The following is a 23691-nucleotide window of genomic DNA, read 5'->3' as shown; positions in this document are numbered from 1 at the left end:
TTGAGACAAGTTTCTCTACTCTTTCACAGTTTAGTTTATTTCTTGATTTGGTGTGAGTATTTCCAAACATAAACCAGTTTCTTTCACATGCTGCAGAAGATAGAAGAATCTGAAGCAGGTGAGAAGCAAGAGGAGTCCGAGGCTGTGTCATGCAAAGGTCTTGCCACCATGTTGCAGGAGGGATATGCTTGGTGGAGTCCCAGACTGCATTCCTGGACCAAATACCTGAAGATGTTCTGTATTCTACAACATTTGAAAGTACCTTTCCAACATCAAGTCCCAAGTGTGTTGCTTGTTTTGTAATCCAATCAAATGCAGCAGCAGTGCTATCATCGCTAACATTTCTGCCTTTGAATCTTGGCTCCAAGAGATTTGCAGCAGCATGAATTGATTGGCAGCAAAATTCTTCCCATCTGTTAATAAAGTCTTTTACTTTTCTTTCTTCTGTACTTGTAAGTGGAGACACACTTAGATTCTCAAAAACAGTTGATTTTATCTGGGCCATTTGGTAAGGAACGTCTGACAAAAGTGCACTGTCCGATTCAGATGCAGTGATTGCTGAAGAAATTGGCTTTAGAATTTTTTGGGAGTTCTGCAGCTGAACCTAGAAGACATCCTCATCAAGTACAGTGTTCCTTACACTTCTGGGTACTTTAAGATCCTCAACTATTACTGCTTCTTGAAGAGCTTCTTTGTTTTTTAATAAACTTTCAAATGAGATCACCACTCCACCCCATCTAGTTTTACTATAGAGCTTGAGTGTCACTCTTTTATTCTTTCCATTTTCTTCCTGCTTCTTCTTTAAGACTACGGCTACAATATGAGTAGAGTTTACATGTTTTATAACTCCTTTTGCTCTTCTATAGCTCTTTTGCAGAGCGTCCAACTTCATGATGTCATTAAGCAAGTTTACCCCACGGAGTGCACATCCTATTGCAGTAATATATGGATATTTATCCATTATGATCTCCCATGCTGCTTTCATGTTACTTGCATTGTCAGTCAGCAAATCAAATATTTTACCACTCCCAATCTTCTGTAGTACTTCACATATTTTACTGTTGAGATACTCTGCCGTATGCCTGTTCTCTCCTGTTTCAATGCTTCTGTAAAAAACTGGTTGAGGTGTTGTTATCACAAAGTTTATGATTCCTTCTTCCCACACATTTGTCCATCCATCTGTAAGTACTGCAAAACACAGTGCTTCATTGATTTTTCTTTGCACAGATTGCACTACACATTCATATTCTGACTCTAAAAGAGGGTTGCTCAAGGAATGTCTGCTGGGCAAAAGGTATGATGGTCTTAGTAATTTAAAAGCTTCCTGCCAGTATGCATTTTCAGTTATTGAGAATGGTGTCCCAGAAGAATATATTACTTGCAAGAGCTTGGTCAATTTTTTCCTGATCTTCAGGTGTCATCTTGTCTACAAATGAAGCTATCGAGAGTTTTTTGTATACAGTTGGTTGCAATATTTAGTTACTTGAGGATGTTGATTGGGCAACCCTTTGTGATGCTAATATTATAGAAGCAGCAGCACCAGGAGGGATTTCTGGATCAAGAATGTTGGAAAGAACTACTTGTACTTTCAACATCATGATCTACCTCCTCCTCACTTACACTCACAAAGGGTTTTTTAATGTCTGCAGAAGTGACTGCAGGAACCTGTCTCTGTTGGGACTGCTAATGAATAGGTTTGGCTGTCCCCAAAATTGTTGGCTCTTTAAGTATTGTGTCATCTTGTTAATAATTTGGAACCATAAAGGATGTTAATATTTGACACAAAGAAATCTATTCCTGCAGGGAGTTTTTCCTATTTATACATTTTGAATTGGAAATTTAGCTACTTTATCCTTTCCCCCCCTCCCTAAGTTCTCTTTAATATTTCTCTGGCTTTATTTGTCACAGCAGGTGTTCAGAATAACCTCAGAATTGGAAGTGAAGGAGATGGACTATTATCACTCAATCATTTGATATGTTTAATTAGGCTTCATTGTATTCAGAAATCTAGGTGGTTCTCATTTAGTCTCCAAACAATGAGACATAGAATTTGACTTATTTTAAAATCACTTTATTAAAAAAAAAAAGAGGGGAAGCACGTTCCCTTACACTATCCATGCTAAGATATAATTCAGAAGCACAAATGTGAGATTTACAGGCTGAAGCCACTTTTATTACAGGCAGAGAGAGCAGGGACATCAACAGCTAAAACTGCATATTAAGTATTGTAATGTACAACCAAAGCCAAGAGAGATGTCAACGGAAAGTAAAAATGACTAAAAATTACACCTGAAATAAATATATTACCAAGATTTTGCTAGTTTTAGCATTCAAATAATTTTATTTACATTAAGTTAATGTTCCATTGACATACTTGATTTCCAGTGAGGTGGCAAATTATATTTCCCCTTTTGTAACAAATTAGTAACCTTAATAGCAAATAATCAGTGAGCCTCTACATAACTAAGTGGCTCAGAAAAATATTGAGGCATTCAAAATAAAAACTTAGAGGGACAGTTTATCCAGAATGCTTAAAATAAATCAGTAGATGAAAAACACCAATGGAAGGAACAAAAACATTAGCAAGATGCTTTAGTGGTCAGTGAATAAGGAGTAAGAAGATTTGAATTAGGTCTTGTGTGCAAAGGAGTTGGAAACAATACAGCTAAAAACACTGTCCAAAAATATAGTTCTACTTCACTGCTTATGTTGTTCTTTCACAGAACAAATAGCTTCCAATCTAAAGCATCACAATCAAATCTTACAGAATTTGAACTCAATTACTTAGTTTGCAAGAAAAATAAATACCACTCTACAATAAGGAATAGGGAGTGAGGAAAAGAGCCAATATACTCTCTTTCATAAAAGATAGAGAAACTGAAAAATTCCAACTATGCATGCAGACAAGACATCAAAAGAGATTGTGGAATTTAAAAAATGATATACAAGTCCATGAGGAAACATTAAGAGAATTTTGTTAATACACTAGAGAGCTGATTATCCATAAAGTCAATGAACAGGAATTTTTTTTTTATTAACAAAGCCAAAGCCATCAAGGCCAGTTTTCTTGTTGGTGAGACAACTGCATTGTTTACTGACTACTTGATTTTAGAGCATAGTACAGTGCCATATGTTTATTCCTAGTTGTTTTTTTTTAATATATTTGAATTACAGATGAGTGCCTACCCCAACCATATCTTCCAACTTACATGAAAAAGATTTAGAGTAAAACTATACTGAGCACTTGAAATGCTCTTCCAAATTTTGCAACTTGGTAAATAAGAGAAAAAAAAATTAGAATAAAGATACTCAAAATGCACTTTATCTATTTATTCAGAATAATGTAATTTAGCTTATGTATATGAAATGTATGAAGGAAATATATATATATATGTGCTGTATTAAATGCAGTTGAGCCTTATCAGTAAACAAAATTATTAGAGAATTCTTACATTTTTGTAAGAGGGGAGAAGCTACAAATGAATGTATGCATGACAGAGAGAACTGCAGGCTTTGTGGCTCATCGAAGTGCATGTTCACAAGGATTTAATGCAAGTTTGTCTGCTATATGGTCATAAAGAATACAAATCTACAGAGGTTTACCGTTTATTTTAAAAAAATAACAATTAGCAATATGCACAGTAGTGTTAAATAAATTTGACCCTTGAAAGGTTCCCCTTCTTCCCTGCTAGGTGTTTTTTTAGACTATCTATGTTTAAATAAACCAAACAGAAAAAAATTAGCCAAGTTATCACTTTGGATTATTAACCCTAAAAAAAAAATTATAACTGAAAGTCATTTTCCTTGTTTAAGATGCTTGTGTTTTATTCTACTTGAGCAATAAACCTGAGCCAGCCAGTAAAAAATCTACGGGAAGTGGAAGGTATTTGACAGTGGGATAGAACCAAATAAGGATGTAGGTGGATTTTAGGCACCTGTATCCAGAACTGTAATCCAACCTTTCTCCCTCTCCTCTGCTCAGTGACTGCTTACGTCTGGAGGCACATCATTTCTACATATGCCTTCCTATTTCATTTTTAAGTTCTGTAAGTGTCTGAAGTTCTGCTATTGCCCATGTCCAGAGCTGCCTTGGTCTGATCAGTAAAGGTCCAGATCCCCAAAAGTATGACCTACATTGAATAGGTAGGTGCAAATAGGTACGTGCCTAGGTGCAAAAGCACAGTTTACCATTTCCCACCTAACTTCACAAGCACCAATGAAATTTCAGGTGCCCAACTTTACATCAATGAAGTTCAGTTTCTTAGATGTCTGGTGTGCAGAAGGGACTCTTATCTCATGTCAAAGCCCATTTAGGCTTGGATCACATTTAACCCACGGAACAGATGACCCTGCACCCGTTCCACCATTCATAGGGTCTAAAACATTCTGACCTGCTGTGGTCTTTCTGAGTTCTTTGCAACAGAATAATCTTTTATTTTTTGTAGTAAAAAAATAAGCGGAAACTAAAAGCTGGTATTTTTGAGGGTCTTTAGTCTATTGAGAGGTGTCCTAAGTCTAATGAGGGGAGCCTTAAATTGATCAAAGGGTACCACAAATCTAAAAAGGCTGAGAACTGCTAGACTAAGAGAATGCCACAATCAGTATGTTATAGGTTGGGGGCACTTTCCACTCCTACTATTGGAGTTGTGCCACTGTGCAAAAAGACAAGAAGTCACTTACCAGTAACTAGAGTTCTTCAAGATGTGCTCTTCATATGTACATCCTTACCATGGGTATGCATTGTGTCACAGCACACAAAACTCAGAGACTTCTTGTCTTAGCAGTACTCATGCAGCATGCTATATTATAGCCCTGCTTTTCCTTGTGCTCTGTGCTGCAGGCAGTGCACACATTCTGTTCCTTAGTTTCCTTTCAACAGCAGAGTCCTGAGTTCCACACTAGTCCAAAATGGAGGAGGGGTGCAAGTTTCAGACATGTATATGGGCAATGTATCTCAAATAACTTGGTAACTTCTTCGTATGACTGTCCATATGCATATCCTCACTCTAAGGGGCTCTCAGGCACCTAAGACAAGTCTTAGAATTTCTAAGTGAGTGGCATTTCAAAGACCACCTTACTAAATTACACAGTGCTTGGTGAAGATGTGAATGGGGCTTGAGGTGGCTGCTCTGCAGATTCCAGTTACAGACAAGACATTGTACAGGGAAACTATGGAATTTGCCTGATCCCTGGTGTCAGTTCCACCTTAGCAAACTCCTAGCACAGCTCAAAACAGTCTGCCATCCAACTGGACAGCCTCTGTGCTGATACTCCTGTGTCTCCGGATCTCTCTAAGGAGACATAAAACTACAGATATCTACAGTGACTTTCTGAAAGGCTTAGCCCAATGCAGGTAGAAGAACAAAGCTCTTTTCACATACGGTAGGTTTAATAATATCCCTGTTCTAGAAGACTGAGGTTTCAGGAAAAATACTGGCATATTTCCCTGCTGACTCAGGGCAGGAACTTGAGAAAATTGTCACCAAAAAAACCATTTAATGGAGAGCTGGAGCAAGGAGCAAATTCCATGGATTCAAAAGGTGACCTCATAGACATGGCAACCAAATACAAGTTCCACTGTGGGACAGGTTCCTTGGAGGACAGATATCTGAGAGTCATTTGAGGAATTCCACATATGCTAACTAAGAAAATCATTTGGCTCTAACCTGGAGAGTAACAAGCTGAGATAAAAGCTAAGTGGCTCCCCCAGGGCTGGAAATTTGACAGTGACAACATTAATTGTTGTGGCTCCTGGAACTGAGGCAGCCACTTTTGGTCCATGTCCCCTGGCTGTGGGAGAAGACATGACTCCACACTGAATCTAGGATGAGAGGTGGCAGCATTAATTGACAAGGCTCTAGGACATGCAGCAATTAATGCTGTTGCTGCTGCTCACCCCTCCACCCAATTTCCAGCTGGATGACACGGGTCTGTAGGCCATATTTCTGACAATCCTGTCATAAGTGAATTGCCTATTGCAGAAAGGGAAGGATCTTTAGTCAAGATTTCTTTTTCAAGAAAACAAAACCAAAAGAGCAGGTTTGCTTGGAAAAAATAAAGGTAACATATAAACAGAGATTAAAGCTTAAGGGGGTCTTGAATCGTAGACCCTGAATTGTGAGCCGAGAGTGCTCCAGTTGGCCATCGGAGGCTGAGAGGGACAGAAAGTGTGCACCATCCCTTTTCTATCTAGCCAAGTTTTAAAAGAAAACATTGTGTCCATCTCAGTTCTTTTAAAAAATGGATATAGGTACCAAGCCTCAGGGGAGGTTTCAGGGCTCTGGATCTTAAGTCAATGAAGGCACCTACCTACAGCCCTGAGTCAGGCACCTAGGGCATCTACACATATGCTCTGGGGTGGAGTGGGGAGGCAGGCACTTTAATTAGAGCAGCTCTGCAAGCCACTCTAGTTAAAGCGCTCACAGTGTCACGTGCTTTAACTGTAGGTTGTTCAATGAGCTTTAAAGCACCCCTGCTACTATTTTGAAACGTGGGGACATTGGACACATGTGATGTGGGGGCTGCTGGAGCGCATTAATTAGCACGCTCCAGCAGACTCACAGCAGATTTGATCAGTTGAGCCTGGTCTGACAATGCTAATTAGCATGCATTGGAGCAGAGCTCCATCATGTGTATAGGTGTCCCTAAGCTCCAGAGGTGAGGTTTAAGTCTCACCTCAGCATTTCTTATTGGCTAGCTGAAAGTTAGCATGCTGGTTGTTGTGGCTCCTATTGTGAGGAACCTAATCTTCCCCATGCATTGTATAAGGAGCATAGGCACCCATCTCTGGAATCTGGATTTAACTCTAGTGGACAGGCTCGCAAGTCCTATTTTGGATATAGCTCAATGTCCCTTTAAGAGCTGATCTCAGGTTGCTCTAATACAGTGATTTTCGATCAGGTTGAAGCAGCACCCAGGGAGTGCTTCGAGATATATTCAAGTATGCCATGGATGCCATACAATATTATAACTCCAAAAATGATTCACAAGATAAATTCAGAAATTTCAAATTGAAATCCATAGCATTAAAAGCATTCTGGCCTGTTGTAATCTTTCTAAGTTCTTTGCAACAGAAAAATTGCTGTATTATTTTGCCTGAAATAACTGAAACCAAGAGCTGGCATTTTCTGAGGTGTTCCTTTGAGTTTAAAAGTTTGAGGACCCCTGCTCCAATATTTTAAAAATATGATAAAAACCGCAAATAATATCATGCCAGAAATACCACAGTAATCAGCAGATAAGAGTACCTACCATCTGAAAAAGAAAACATGGAGGTGAATTTGTTCAGAAGTGCTTGTCCCATACTAATGGTAAAAAAATTAATAAATTAAATGGTATTTCCTTCATTTATGAGTTAAATGGAGCAATCAATGCTTGCTCATTTATATATATGTACATAATCTACCTGATTGCTTTTCAACTGAAATTCAAGCGCAACTGAATTTTAACAGAGGAGGTCAGTTTGGCCTTTGCCCTCATTCTATCAGTTGGCCAAAAGGTTAAGATCAATCATGGGGGGAAAAGTACTTCAGCCTGATACCCACTCCATTTTAGGAAAATAATGCACATATCCCATACTAAAAGACACATATCCTGGTACTTGGCCTTTTAAAGTATTTGAATGCTTTAATGATATCTATTTTTATCACCATATTTTAAAAAGTGATTTCTCAGCTTTAAGGCTGCTTATATTTCAGCCACTGAAATCACTGGATTTGAATATTATAGTAGACTTTGGAGCTTTTGTATTGGTTCACACATATCTTTTCACAAATGAATGGACTAATAGAACCTCAAACATACATTTTAAAAACTGCACAGGCAATTAAAAATCCCACTTTGTCTACTTTCCTTTCCCTCTTTATGAACTGTGATTTAGAATAACAGCATGATAAATCATAAAAATTAAATCTAAAATATGCACAAAATATTAAACAAATGTATTAATTAGCATTAGTGTTTCTTATAAAAACATTAGCGGTATTAAACTTCCCAGTGAAAATGCCAGAACAGAGATATAAAGTACATTTAAAGTAGTCAGTGCATAATTGTTGCATGGGATAAGGGTACTCTCATCATGATGTATGATCTTTTTATGTATCCTGTCCAGCAGATTTCAGTCATCTGTTCTCTGATAAATTCATATATAAAATAAGTCTACTAGTAATCTTCTTTTACTTTTTCTTGTGAATTGTTGACTTTTCCTAAAGTCTTTTTGATGCGTAAAGCTGTAAGTCGTGCTGAGGGATTCTGATACCAACATTCCTTCATTAATTTTGCAAGAGCGGTTAGAGTCTAAAATAAAATACAATGGTTATTTGATTACAATGCTTTTGTACTACAGTTGAAGATGACTTTTAGAAAAGTAATTTCGTTGATTACATATATTATTTCCAATATACATGACTCTCAACTCAAAATTATTCATTATCTTCTGTAATTGTATGTACACAACTTACAATCCAGTGTTATCTCATGTATTTTGTTTACAGTTCAGATACACAGTAACAAAAGTTACATAGGAAATTTAATAGGAAAAGAAAGATCATTTATCAATAACTTGTTGTCTTCATGAGATGGCCTGTTTACATGCATACTGCATGGTCTGCCGTCAACCACAGAACCCATTTCAATCCATTCAAGTGAAAGCTCATGTATAGGGTATGCACAAATCCCTTAGCATCGGGGCTTAGATGACTGAAGCCTCAATTTGCTACTCCCCTCCCACCAGTTCCTCTCTAAATCTAATCTGTAGCAGAGGATCATGGTGGTTCAGTAAAGAAGATACTATTTTACCCCATGGTCAGATTGGTATAGATTAGGGGCTGAGGGGGGTGGCTTTCCTCCATATTAGGGGAGGGAGCAGGTATGGCCCTCTTCCTTACAACTCTCTAGTAAATTTTATCAGCTCTTGCAGCAGCATGACACTGACCATCACTGTCTCCCTTCCTTGCCTGTGGCAGGTTAGAGTGCTTGTGTTGTCTTTGGGCAATATACCTTAGTTGTGCAACAGGGCTCATTGTGTAGTTTTAAGAATAGGTTAGACCAGGACCTGTATTAATTGGTTTGGACAGAGACTATCCTGCCTCAAGCATGGAGCTAGAGTAGATAGATGACCTTTAGGTGTCTCTTCCAGCCCTACTTTTTATGATTTTAATTAAAGTATACATATTAGCTAGTAACTCTTTCCTCTAAAAACATTAGTTTTGCAGATGTCCCATATAGGCAGCTAGCAAGCAGCGACAATCCTGAGAAAGGCAATTCAGGGCAACAGAACAGAATTTAAAACTGCTATTTACTCAGTCCTTTCCCACAAATTGTCCTGCTGTTGTTGTAGCAAAAGTACCTGTGGAGACAAAGAACTAGCAAGAAACAGCATTTCAACCACCATGTCATCTTCCTCCAATCGCAGCAATTTTTAAGTCTATCTGGAGAACACTTACGAAGACAGAAGATAACTATGATCACATTAAGTCTGATTTTTCAAGTCACCTGAATCCTTCTGAAAGAGCCTGCCAGCACTGGAGATCTGTTAAGGATTCTGGCCAGTGCTAAAGATTCACAGAAAGGAAAGAGGACATAACTAAAATTTCATCTGTCCATATCGTATCGGCAACAATAAAAGGAAAAGTGACATTATTAGTGACTGGCTTTTTTTGGCTGATGTGGCCGATAATGTCTCTGATAAATGCCATGCGCATGTGCACAGTGGCAGCATGCATAGGGCCAGAAGTGCAGTCCCACTGATTGGAGAGCAGCGTCTGGACTGTTAGTCTGTGACGGGGAGAGAGGGAGGTAAGAGACTTGAGGTGGGGGGGAGATCAAGGCCCCTCTGGTGAGGGAAGGAGTGGGGCTGCGGCTGCTCAGCCAGGGTGGGGCAGGGCACAGGACAGAGCTGGTGGCTTGTCCAGCAGATGCGGGGAGGGGCTCCCACCAACCCCCCCATCTTGCTACAATTTACAAATTAACATACTTCTACTGCATGCACTCCCTGGGGGAAGCATGGAGGGCATGTGTCCCTCTCCCCCACCCCCAGATCTATGTATGGGCTGAAGGTGGGATGCCACTGCATGCTCGAGGCCAGGGTTGCACTAGGGCAGGGCACTAGGAGCTATGGGGGGGACCTACAGCAAATTTTGGGGTGCCTCTAGCCCCCCATAGTCCTTCCTCCCAGCGATGCCACCACCCACCCTAAGCACAGCTGCTGGGAAAAGCCTGGTGCAGCCCTGGCCCTGAGTATGCAGTGGGCAGCCTGCCCTCACCCTGTGCACAGATCGGGGGGGCACATGCCCCCCGTGGCTCCCCTGTGGGGGCGTGCAATGGGAGCTGCTTCCCCCCTCCCCACTCACAGGACACCACCAGCTCTGTCCCGTGCCCCACCCCACCCTGGCTGGGCAGCACCTGCTCCTGCCCCACTCCCTCCCTCACCACAGGGGCCTCGATCTGCTCCACCCCCTCCAACACCCTTTCCCTCCTCCATACCCTTTTCCCTCAACAGACTTACCAGCCAGATGCAGCTCTCCAAGCTGCCAGGCTGCATATCAGCAATTGGATCAGTATTGGCCAATATGGATGGTCAATAATCAGGTACTGGCCCAAAAAATCTTTATTAGTGCGCCCTTCATTATATGCATAAGACCACTTCTAATAAATAACATTCTTATACATTGCTTGACATGTTATGGGTGCTAGGAATTGATTAAAAAGAGCTAAAACTTTTTAATTTTGTTTTGCTTTGTATTGTTCTTAAAGTCAGCCCTATGCACAATATTCTGCTCTATCATTCTTTTAGACGGACAAGGGATAATGCAGCTATGAACAGACTGCAGGGATCACTATGCAGACATGAAACTTCTTCACCCAACCTGACAAACCTAAAAGAATAGCAACTTCATGGATTGTTGGAAAAGACACAGCAAATCAGATGTAAGAGTAAAAAGACTGGAAAGGAAACACCTGCACAGAGAGCCAGGCTGGATTTTCTACAGCATCATATATATTTACAGGCCTAAATTTCAGTAAAATATTTTAGAAAATAGGACAAAAAGGTTATTTTTAAAATACTTACTGGATCTGAAAACCATCTGTTGGGGATACTTGGTCTTTGCTGTTCTATACAGACTACTTTCCTCATATCTTCAAAACTAGGATCACTTGGAACAAGATCATAAAATGGTGGTTTATATTCTTCTACAATTCCTAAAGACAAAATAACAACTTAAATGGCAGCCTGTTTTCTTATTTGTCCTAACCACCATAACATCCAACAGTGTCTGAAAATATTTGGACTATTAAACTAGGTGTATATAGTTTTTACTAACATGAACAACTAAAGTTATATTAATGTGTGAACTACAGCACTCAAATTCAAAAGGGTAGTTGAAAAAAACTTTAGCACGAATGATCATTTTGCTGAAAATGTTCCCAAACTATTTAAAAGAATTAGGACTGGTTTGCAAACCTATTAAAAACAATGTATTTCAATTAGTGTTAATCACAGTTTCATAGTTTGTAGGGTCAGAAGGGACCTGAGCAGATCATCTAGTCCGACCCCCTGCCATGGCAGGAAAGAATACTGGGGTCAAATGACCCCAGCAAAATGTTCATCTAACCTCCTCTTAAACACCCCCAGGGTAGGAGTCTGCACCACTTCTCTTGGAAGCTGGTTCCAGACCCTAGCCGCCCTGACCGTGAAGTAGTGCCTCCTGATATCTAACCTAAATCTACCCTCTGCCAGCTTGTGACCGTTATTCCTGGTCACTCCTGGCGGTGCTCGGGGAAACAGTGACTTCCCCAATGCCTGCTGATCCCCCCTGACTAGTTTATAACAGGCCACAAGATCCCCCCTCAGCCTTCTCTTTTGGAGGCTGAACAGGTTCAGGTCCCGCAGCCTGTCCTCATAGGGCCTGCCCTGCTGTCCCCTGATCATATGAGTGGCCCTCCTCTGGACCCTCTCCATGCTGTCGACATCCCTCTTGAAGTGCGGCGCCCAGAATTGGACGCAGTACTCCAGCTGCGGCCTGACCAGTGCCGCATAGAGGGGGAGGATCACCTCCTTGGACCTGCTCGAGATGCATCTGTGGATGCATGCCAAGGTGCGGTTGGCCTTCCTGACTGCCTCTCCACACTGCCGGCCCATGTTCATCTTGGAGTCAATCATGTTTACTTTATATTAATACCATACCAAGTATGTGAAGTGCTGTAAGTATCAGTGTCCTTTCTAGAATCACACATTAACCTCTTTAACAAACAGAACCACACATTCATAGTAAGTTTAAAATGAGGATTAGCTGCATCTTTGATGGTGTTGCGTGGAGTACCTTGTAGCTGCCTGAGGTGACACAGATCTTCACCCTCATTAACTTGTGATCTCATAACATTTTTGTTAAAGCTACTAGAATCAATCACGTGAAAGAGCAACATTAAGAAAAAATATTTATCTTTTCACTCTCTCAATAACGTTTGGAAATCAGGATGAGCACAAGCCCCAAATAACCCATCTAGTTTTCTCCAGACCACTGAGATTTCATGACCAGTTTGAGAACTTTTACTTTAAACAAAGTTTAAAATGTTTGCAACTGAATTAGTAAATATAGCTAAAGTAGTACAGCCACACCCTATGCATTTTTTAGTTACATGGAGCCTGAGAAACACTGCTAACAAACGGAACAGGAAAAATCTGACAATTGAGAAAAAACCAAAGCTGAAAGCAGAGCAAAAGTGTAGGGCTTGTATACTATTCCAGGACTCCCTCCCTCTCTCTCACAATGTCTGAATTGTTGTGAAGGGGCATGGTATGGTTTATGTATTCTTTTGATACACATCCCTATCTTCCCGAAGCTGACATTCCTACTGAAAAAAACATCTTTCTACAATTTACAAATTAACATATTACCCTTATAAAACATAGGCTAATTAAACACTGATGGCACAAGAATGGTGTACAAATACAGAACATGTGAGTTAAACTAGGTCAGTTCCTCTAGGGTTACCTTATATGTTCCCTCATACAATGATGGATGTATATAGACAGAAACAAAAGAGATTTTTGATTGTTTGATTTCCTTTCTGGTTGAATTATTCTGTAACTATTTGATTCTTTTTACTGCTAGTGAGCAGAATATGTTATTCATGTCAGCTTTAATACTGCTGGGTAATTACTAATCATTATGAGATCAATTGAAGTCACCCAGAATTCTTATTTGTAGGCTCCTTTAAAATCTACAGAAGTACTATTAGTTCTATAAAATAAGAAATTACCGTTACTGAATGTTCGTCTTGCTATTTCCCATAACACAAATCCAAAGGCCCAAATGTCAACACGTTTATATGCATCAAAACAGTCAGCCTGAATAGTTTCATCAAGAACTTCTGGAGCCATATACCGTTTTGTGCCAACTTTTGGATTGTTTCCAACATCCAGCTGGTTGTTTTTTTGGGAATGCATCACTGCAAGTCCTACAAGTTACACACAAAATACCTAAATAGTGATTCAAGTACATTTGAAATTAACACTGCATCACAAAATTTGACAAACATCCTCTATTTAACTCAATAAATATTTTTTTGGAAAATATTTAGCCAGACAGGAGATAAACTTTGACAGGGAGGAGGTTTATTTGTAGAAAACAAAGTATAAGTGCTTAAATAAGAAATGGCAGGTACAGTTAAGTGAATTCCTGGCAAAGATTTAGTAGAATTCAATACCACATTTGAGGTATGGATGGAATTTCCTGAGAATCAGGTAAAAGATCAGACATGTAAATTTTGGTTGCAGACAGCAAATCCTAAGTACTTTATAAAGAAATGTGAACAGAAACTGTAGTAACTACAGGTACTGTTGATAAAATTCAAACTTTGTAATGGAGTTGTTAATAAACACTATTATGGCTCATCATTACTAATCCTTCTCCGGAGCAGCTCCTACAGCAGGTAGAGAGCAACTTTTTCTCAGCCCCTCCGGAGATAACATCCTAGAATGATAAGCAGAAAAAAAAAGCTACACGTTCCTCATGCTATACACATAAGCTTACCACTAAAAGACAAAAGCAAGGCAGCTCACTTTTAAAGAAAACTCACTGTACTCTGACAGCTATATCATAAGGGACACTTGGCATATACCAAATCTGTGGAATGTTGTGCAATATTAAAATTAGAACATGTTCTGACCAGGCACATGATGATGTTTACTACAAACTCTTAACAGGCACAGCTTCTGCTAAAGGGCTGGCAAGCAGGCATTCCATGGTTTGCTGAAGTGATTTTATCCTAGTTTTCCAAAAACAGCAACAACAAAAAACAAGCAGAGGAAAGGACAGACTGATCTCACCGAGGACATAAATTCTAATCCCTTTTTGACTGACTGTTTCAGCTGGGATCAAATTTCCAGGAGCTCTCTGAAGATGGTGAGTGGTAGAACTGAGCAAATCCTTGCCCTGGCTGCTCTAATCCTTGTGTTTTGGCCATGCAAGATCCTAGCGCTGGTGAGGCACTAACATGAGAACCATAATGCTGCCATGGGTATTATGTTGGCCCACATGCAGGTAATACAACATCACACTGTGGAAGCCAGGGTGCTGCAGGCCCAGTATCAGATGCCACTTCATCACGGCTGGGCACTGCTGGTGAGCTTGGACTGGTGGGAGCAACTCACACTCAAAACCTAGAACAATTAGCAGCAGCAGCAAAATTTTAGGATGTCTTGTGACAAATTCATGGACTTTTGAGCCAAGCCGCCCGCCCTGTTCCAGTGCCAGGACATTTGCTTCAATGCCTCATGTCTATCAAGAGATGTGTGTCCCTGGTAATTTAGAAGTCAGTGAACATCAACAGTTTCCATTTCGTTGCCAAAAAGTTCAGTGTGGGGCAGACAACCGTGACAATAGCCATTCAATGCTATGCTTGAGGTGCTGGAGCTTTGATTCATCTGGCTCAGGGGCCAGAAGTTCATTGCTGGTTTCAAACAAATGGGTTTCCCAAACTGCGCTGGGGCCATTATGTGCCCTCCTCACTGTGCCACATATGACATAAATTGTAAAGGGCTCTTTTCAGCTAAGTTCTGGATAGTTGTGGGCCACCAGAGGTGCTTCATTAACATCAGTGTTGGCTGTTTGGGCCAGTGAAGCCTGTGTATTCAGGAACTCTGATTTCCTGGAGACAATGGGGTGGAAGGAATTCTCCCCAGGCACTACCACCATGGATTTGGGTGGTCAGACCATTCCCTCCCCCTCCTACCCTCCTGGCACTGGGGAGCCAGCCTACCTGCTGCTCCCCTGGCTTGTGATGCCACATACCATCTGGCTAGACCCTAAGAAGCAGAACTTAAAGTTCTGGCTGAGCAGTGGAGTGAGTCTAAAAGTATACTGGAAGTCACCACCTACATCTTTCACAATGTAAGTGAGGTGAGAGGAGAGGCCTTTCTGGAAAATGGCTCAGCTGCAGACGGATCCACAGCAGAAGCAGCTCCTGGCACTTTGGAAGGTGCCTTGACCAAAGTGGCACTCCTGGACAAGTGTTCCAGACAGATCCACTGCTAGGCCATTCTAATCTGGGAAGCCTTGGCTGACTGCTTCTGGGACAATGTTCTGCCGGGCAGATGGGGGTGCAGGAGACCTCTCAGCCATTCAATAGTCCCCGTGGGCTATACATGTGCTTTCCCAAAACATCTCACTAAGTGTCTTTCATGACAACTGTTGGGCTTAAAGCTTCCTGTTGTGGGGATTTGGGAAAAAGGACCTGGAAGAAGAGAACAAAGAACAGGAGCTCTCAAAGACGCATAGGGGGATTCTATTTTGGGAGCTTGTGAGAGCTGTTTGGGAGGGAGAAACCAAGGCATGAGCCAGTGAGTGGGTCAGGGTTGTGAAAGACTCAAGTTGTGGCTTGGACAGGAAGCATGCAAGGGAAAATTCTGTAACTGTGCAAACTTTATTTCTTCAAATACACTTGAAATAAGCACTTGGAAACAAACGCCATCTCAAACAACTGTGATGAGCTTAAAACTCTTGACATTCTGTAAACTGTGTCAAATGTGCGGTAGGGTGGTTTTGGGTCCAACCCAAAACCTTTATCTACAGGTCTCCAAGCTGGCTGGAGGGTCCTGGGAAGTGTTGTGGCACGGAACGACACCCCCTCCTCCTTCCCCTCATCTGAACTCAATGGCTCCAAGGAGCAAAACAACTGCATCTCCGTAAGTGGATCTGACTACACTGCTGGGGAGATAGGTGGGAGCAAAATGCACAATGGTTTGCTCTCCCATCTCATCATCCAAGTTCAGATACCATTTTTGTGACACTGCCTTGCTCCTGGGGTGCAGGCTAACTTGTCTGTCCATGTCTCAGGACACCACTTCTCTGGGCTGATATCCACCTGGTAGGAGTGGGTGTCCCAGATGTGAGCTTTTGTACCAGCACCTGTCCTAGGGTCATGGAAGGGAACAGCTAGTTCTGATGGCTCCCTGGGAAAGACAGCAATTCCATGGAACCTACATGAGGCTCTGTAAACTTTCCAGCACCTGTGCTACAGCTTCATAGCTCTGCCAGACTTCGTAGCAATGAAAACAGCAGTCTCATTCTCAACTAGGATCACCTCACTCTCCTCCCAACAAGCTCTCCCCTGAAGAATGACGCTCCACCATGCCAGGACCTAAGTGATGACAGCATTCCCCAGTGCCAAACCTGTACACACCTGGCCACCACAGAAAAGTGTACAGGACTGCCACTGGCCACATCAACAGTGCCACTGAGATGCGGGGCAGCATGGGGTTAATATTCTTTCTTCCCTCCTATGGCTTTGCCCCTTCAGCCACCCTTCTGCTCCCACTCAGGTACACCTAAATAGAAGCCTTTGATACTGTGTTTCTGTATGTTGGTTCCCTGAAAAGTTGTTCCAGGGGTTGGACCCCAATTGTATGGATGGTAGCTCTGCCAAACTTGCCTCTAGGTATTGGCATGTGGAATTCAACTGGCAATAACTGATAACCATGGACCAGGGGAGGTGCCTCCCCCACAAAGTACCCTAATGTGTGTGGGATGTCTGCTAGGCAGAGTGATCATGGACAGGTAGATCGGGTTTACACTAACCACTGCCTAGTCACTGAGCATCTTAACTGGTCCATCAAGCCTTAACTGGGCCACTGGCCATTGCACAATTGCTATGGTCCAACCATGGGCACGTTAACAATTCTCATATCCTCTGCATTATGCATAGGGCCCTGAGAAAATCATGATTTTGCAGACTGCGCAGAAACTGCGAAATTTACCCCACACCATGATTTCTAAGGGTTAGGAGCATAGGCAACGGAAGGCTGGGGCTAATCTCAAGCACGGCACAGCGCAGAGGTGCACAGGGCAGCCCAGGCACGGGCTCCAGGAAATTGCACCGAGGAGGAAAGGGTGTGCACAGACAGACACAGAGCCTGCATACAGCCAAGACTGCAGTCAGACAGGGTACGGAGCACTGTCCACCACAGCAGGTAAGTTGGAGAAGGAGTGGCGGGGGTGACGGACAGATCAAGCTCCCACAGGGAAGAAGGGAGGAAGTGGGACAGAGGCAGAGGCTGGAGTGAGTGGGGCACCGGGGAGGGTCGTGGGATACTCAGAGCCTGGGCAGCTCATCTAGGGCATGGGGGGGGGGGGGGGGACGACTCCTATCACTATATGCACCTCAGGAGAGTACCTGGGGGCACGTGTCCCCCAAATCTGTGCGCAGGGCGGAGGCAAGCTGTTTTAATTTAACCTCCCAGGGCAGCAGCAGCAGGGTGCAGAGCCCAGCGTGCAGCCTGCCTCTGCTTCAAGCACAGATCCAGGGGGCACGTGCCCCCCAGGCCTCTCCTGAGATACACGCAGCAGTGGGAGCCCTCCCCAACACCTCTGGACAAGCTGCCCACTCTGCAGGCGTCCCTTGACCTGCACCGGGGCCCCACTCACCCCAGCTGCTGCCCCTGCCTCTGCCCCACTTCCTCCCTGTGGGGTCCTCAATCTGGGCCCCCCCATGCCCCTTCCTTCTTCTCCAACTTACCTGCTGTAGTGGGCAGTGCTATGCACACTGTCTGGCTGCAAACCTGGCTGTTCGTAGGCTCTGTGTCTGTCCATGTGCACCCCTCCCTCCCTGCTGTAGCTGCCCGGAGCCCACGCCTGGGCTGCCCTTCAGCCCTCTATGCTGCCCCACATTTGAGGGGGCTACACCGTTAGCCCCAGCCTTCCAACGCCTATGCTGTGTGCCTGCCTGCTGTAAATGTGTGGGCAAAGTATCTTTTTGCACAGAATATTCACAGAACTACCAGGACCCATTTGCCACAATCAATGGCAGTTCTGTGAGTGTTCCGTGAAAAATGATACTTTACCCACGTGCGTCATGAATTTTTGAGAAGAAATCCGCGATTTTCTCATGGCCTTAATTATGCAGAAAATAATGCTCCTTCTCTCCTAGTGAATTCCAGGGACAGGGGGCAATCTGTAACTGGTTGCCAACCCCCACCCAAGCATTTCCCCAAGCCATGCACCACTCCCAGAGCCCCAGTCACCCCACCTATGACCCTTTCTCAAGAGTTGCTGAACTTTACAAGTGGCTGGTGCTGGGTTATCCACGTCCACCTGCTTGAGGAGGGTCTCAAATGTCCTGTCCCCATCTTGTATATCCTGTATCTAGGTCTGGGTGGAGAACAAATCCATTGAGAAGGCATCCTTGTCCTCCACAGCCATTTTGGTAGCAGCTGGCAGAGAAGGGACTCCTTGTTTTCATCGTCATTGCCACACTGCACAGGACCCACAGGTATGCAATGCACAGTGTGGTAGGGAGTGAAAACATGGCCCTCCTCAAAGATCCTGGACAGTTTCTAGCAGAAGGGGACATACTCTTTAAGGTGTCTGAGATGTTGCTGCTGTCTTTGCCTTGAACATACCAGGATTTCATGCATTTAGATTTTAGTATGGATCGTCCATCATCCCCTCGTTGCTTGTATTTTACAAATACACAACATATACAAATTGCTTATATTTTAAGTGCATTTAGCACATACTAATTGTCCCTTGTGACATACCCCTCAAACAAGCACTTCTACATATTAAGATTCACTTTCTGGATTCTGATTTCTGCCAACATTCGTGTCCTTGAAGAAAAGTGTCTACACTCTGTATTACACAAAGTGCTCTCTCACATTAAAATACCCACATTTGCTAGATTCAAGGTATTTGATCTTCAGACACAACACAAGCAAGCAAACTTCATATGCAATTAAAAGATGAGACTTCCTCTTCTATGTACAATTTAACAAAGGTAAGTGTAAGTAAAAATGAAAGTAAATGCAAGTAAAGACTGAACTCAGTCTCATACAAGAAAGGAAAGTTAATTCCCTTTGCAGTTTTTTTCTTTCCCATAGTTCCTTCAATTTTAATTTAAAAATAAATTACTTTTATTTTTGTCATTTATACTGTTTAAGTTTTGCATTACAGTGGGTTAGATTTTGAGAATAGACTTGTCAAGGTATGGGCCCTGTTATATGTAAAGGATGCTGTAATAGTTTACTGTGAATATTACAGCACAGGATTACTTGTGTACATCTTGCATGTACACTTTTCATGGAAGACTGAAGACATTTATCAGAATAAACTATTTATTTATTAGGCTTTTCATAAGTTTTTCAAGAAACCTAAACTGCATCCCTCTAACAGTAACAGAGATGTAGGAAACTGCTTTCAATGACCTCCTCTTCAGTGTATGCTTCGACTGAACTGGGAGAATAAAACTTGCTTCGGGAGTCTGGAGTCAGACATCCGGATGATGTAGCTGGGCCCAGCGAAGCTGATGTCAGATGACTACTGTCTCAATGCTCATGCTGTTTGCTTGCAAGAAGATGCTAATGTTGCTGCATCTGTCTACCTCCAGGATTTGAAGGATCTTCTGCACGATGCATTACTGGTACTTCTCCAGCAACTTGAGGTGTCTCCTATACGTTGTCCACATCTCAGCTCCATACAGTAAGGTGGGGTCACAACTGCTTCACAAACCATGCGCTTGATTTCATATTTGATGTCATGATCTTCAAACACTTGTTTCCTCAGACATGTGAAGGCTACACTTGCACATTACAGGTGATGTTGGATTTCTTTGTTGATATCAGCCTTCTGGGAGATGGCTTCCAACTCACAGTTTTCTAGTCTCACTATGAATCTGGGAACTACTCATTAAGAGCTGGGAACTACTCATTAAGTAGTACTCATTAAGTAGAAACTCATTAAGTAGGAACTCATTAAGTAGGAACTCATTAAGAGCTGGGAACTACTCATTAAGAGCTTGCTGATGTTAAGCGACAATCCCATTTTCTCTTGTGTCTCGGTAAAAACATTAATGATTGCCTGAAGGTCTGTTTCCAAGTGAGCACAGTCTACAGCATCATCACAGTACTGGATGTGGTCATCATCACAATGACTGAGGTCAGGGTGGCCTTGGTTTTGGCTCATGGTCAGCTCATATAAAACAGCTTACCGTCCACTGGGTAATTTAGTTCCACTCCAACTGGAAGCTTGTTGGTGGTTACATAGTAGTAAGGAATACTGAAGAAAGTGTTGAAGCGACGATGTAGCCCTGTCTTAATCTCAAATGGATCTCTGATAGATTCGTTATTGAGAACCACTGCTCACATACCATCATGATGTGAGCAAAGAACAGTTGCAAATTTCAATGGGCACCTGTACTTCAGAAGACTTCTCTACAGCACTTCTCAGTTAACAGAGATGAAGGCTTTCATGAAGTGAAAGACCATGTAGAGAGTGTATCCAGCGTTTTTCCTGCAGCTGGCGAGCTGTGAAGATCATGGCAGTTGTGCCTCTTGGTGCCCTAAACCCACACTGAGATTGTGGGCAGAGCTCTTCAACAAGTGGAAGGAGATGGTTTAGGAGGGTTCTCACAATGACCTTTTCTGTGATGCACAGCAAGGCGATCCATCTAATTATCAGTCAGACTTGTCTCCTTTCTTGAAGATTGTCATGATCATGGCATCCCTGAGGTCATCTGGGATTTCCCCATCATTCCAGATCCTTAAGATGAGTGCACGGAGCTGTGATGTGAGCTGCCCTACTGCCTGCCTGACAATTTCCTCAGCGATTTCATCCACTCGAGATGCCTTGGCACTCTTCACCTGCTTGATGGCTTTCCTCACCTCATAAAGGTCTGGAGGGATTCCAAGATCATCTCTGACTGGGTGTTGTGAGACAGAATTGAGAACACTCTTGTTAAAAACAGTCTTGAATGGAAAGGTCTTCAAAATGCTCCTTCCAACAGGCATTGATGGCTCCTCTTTTCCTAGATCACGTCTCTTCCATCCTTATGTCTCAAGGGGGTTGGTCCCTGAGTGTTTGGACCGTAGATGGCTTTGGTGGCATTGAAAAATTGTGCATATTGTGGATGTCAGTGAGATATTGACTCTCCTTTTGCTTGTCTTCCCACCATCCATTCTTCATATCACGGCTCCTCCTTTGGACCTCTGCCTTGGCTTGTTGGTGATTATTAAATTTCTTTGGCTTGAAGTTGATGTTGTTCTGCTAAGCACAAAAGGCCTTGCACTTGAGGTCAATCAACTCTTGGATTTCCTGGCAATTCTCATTAAACCAGTCTTGATGTTTCCTGGTAGAGAATCCAGTCATCTCTTCACACCCACTGATGATGGTGGACCTAAAGGCACCTCAAGCACAGGCAACATCATCACATTGTTGTTGATTGGAATTCACCAGTTTTTGTTAAGGCACTGGTGGAAGAGTTCTCACTTGACTGGGTCCTTCAGTTCTTTGACACTGATCTACGGTCAGCATAGGTTCTGCTGTAGTCATTGTTCAGGAGCCAATTAGAATGACATAATCAAGCAGATAAGTTGGTGATAGGTCCAGCAATTGTCAGGTCCTAGCAAAACTTGAGTGATGCAGAAATCTTTGTGATCTCAGGCATGAACAGTGATGTAGTCAGCAGAGTGCAATGCTTAGATCATGGGTGGTGCCATGATGTCTTGTGCCTGTTTTTCTGGTGGAACGTGGTATTGGTGATGGTGAGCACATATTCCACACATTTGGTCAAAAGGAGGATAGTGCTGGAGTTGATCTTTCCCACTCCTTCATTATTGATGGTTCTGTTCCAGAAGTTTGAGTCCCTTCTGACTCTGGCATTGAAATCACAGGGAAGAATAAGTCTGTCTCCCTCTGGAACACCACAAAGGACCTTGTCAAAGTTGGCATACAATTCCTCCTTGGTTTTGTTAGCAGCATCAAGAGTTAGAGCATGTGCAGTGATGACAGCAGCATATTAGCTCCCTGCCAGCTTAAGATGGAGAAACATGAGGTATTCACTAATTCTGATAACTCATTGAGTTAGTTTATGAGTTTGTTCTTGATGGCAAAACCAACTTCATGAAGCGAGCAATCTCCTTCCTGTTTACTTTTTCAGAAAAAGGTATAGCTGCCTCCTTGTTTTTTGAGCTGCCCATCTCCCACTTGCTGGCTCTCAGTCAGTGCAGCAACCTTAATGTGGTACCACCTGAGTTCTTGAGCCACAGTTGCAGTATGGCACTTTGGGCATTCATGCAATTGTCCATTAGGGGTGTGCAAAGTGGGCCCTATTAGATTCAGATTCTGCCCAAATTGGGGAAGCAATTCAATTCATTGATTCGGATCACTGTCCATGATTTGATTCAGCCAAATCCAACTCTGAAGATTCAATGCTGATTCAGAGCATCAGCAATTCAGACACAGACATAGCTCTAAATGTTTTTTCTACATATCTTGAGGTACCAGGCGTGGCTTGCGATTGCTGTGATGGTGGGGCACACAGATCATCCCACAGGAGTGTGGAGTGGCCCTCCACATGCTCCACAAAAAACCCGGAAGTGGACTGGAAGTACTTCCAGTCCACTTCTGGGTCTGCTGGGAAGCACACTGGGGGGCCCTCCTGTGCCTCCCTTGCTCAGCAACTGGCTGCCAGGGGACCCCAGGTATTCCCCCAGCCCCGGGTGGCACCAGTCACCAAGCCAGGGGAGCGCAGGCCCCACCCTGCCCTTGCATGCTGCTCGGAGGATCTGGAAGTGGACCAGAAATGCTTCTGGTCCACTTCCAGGTCTACTGCCAAGCGCGCTGGGGAGCCTCCAACACTTCTGTGGGATGTTCCGTGTACCCCAGCATCACAGCATTCATGAGCCCCTGCTACCTAGAGGTATGTAGAAAAAACATTTAAAGCTGCCTCTATGTCCAAATCGCCGAATCTTTCCGAATCAATTTGGAAGGTTCTGATTTGATTCAGAGAGATTAAAGGGTCCTCTGATTTGATCTGGATTCAGAGATTCGGCCACTGAATCATGCCAAATCTCCACTGAATTGAATCAGGGACCGAAGCTTTGCAAAGCCCTATTGTCCATGAGAGTCCTGATGCTGCAGGTCCTGAAATAAGATTGTGTGTTTTCAGTGATTTTGACCACAATAAAGGTGATCCCACTGGACCAGTCAGGAAAAAGGTAACTAAACTATGTTTAGGGCATCTTTTCTAGTCCCCTTCCCATGGGGAGTTAGTGGAGCAGATCCTGAAGAGGGCTGCAAATCACATTCCTGGCTCCAAGTGCTGGAAGATCTTGTAACTGCTGCCTTTTTGCCAGTTTATGACTAGGAGCTTCCAGATCACAATCCTGCTCTTATCATCACTAGCTGGTAAACTGGTAGC

At 42.8% G+C, this 23691-nt stretch overlaps 1 protein-coding gene across 3 annotated transcripts in view; it reads right to left on the bottom strand.

The window, feature by feature from the left end:
- Positions 1–2065: 2065 nt before the first annotated feature.
- Positions 2066–23691, bottom strand: part of LOC149864324 (activin receptor type-1-like) — an 80009-nt gene continuing 58383 nt past the window's right edge. For all 3 annotated transcript variants that reach the window (XM_090049313.1, XM_090049314.1, XM_090049315.1), the window contains exons 8-10: positions 13261–13458; positions 11069–11199; positions 2066–8295 (exon numbers count right to left, since the gene is read on the bottom strand). In XM_090049313.1, coding sequence (XP_089905439.1) covers positions 8161–8295; positions 11069–11199; positions 13261–13458 — 464 coding nt within the window. In that variant the 3' untranslated portion in view covers positions 2066–8160. The remainder of the gene's footprint in view (positions 8296–11068; positions 11200–13260; positions 13459–23691) is intronic.

The sequence above is a fragment of the Crocodylus siamensis genome, chromosome 5 (genome assembly GCF_052110815.1).
Source record: "Crocodylus siamensis isolate JL-2025a chromosome 5, ASM5211081v1, whole genome shotgun sequence".
Classification (NCBI taxonomy): Eukaryota; Metazoa; Chordata; order Crocodylia; family Crocodylidae; genus Crocodylus; species Crocodylus siamensis.
Note: the sequence above shows the minus strand (reverse complement) of the source record. Positions and strands in the feature narration are given on the sequence as shown.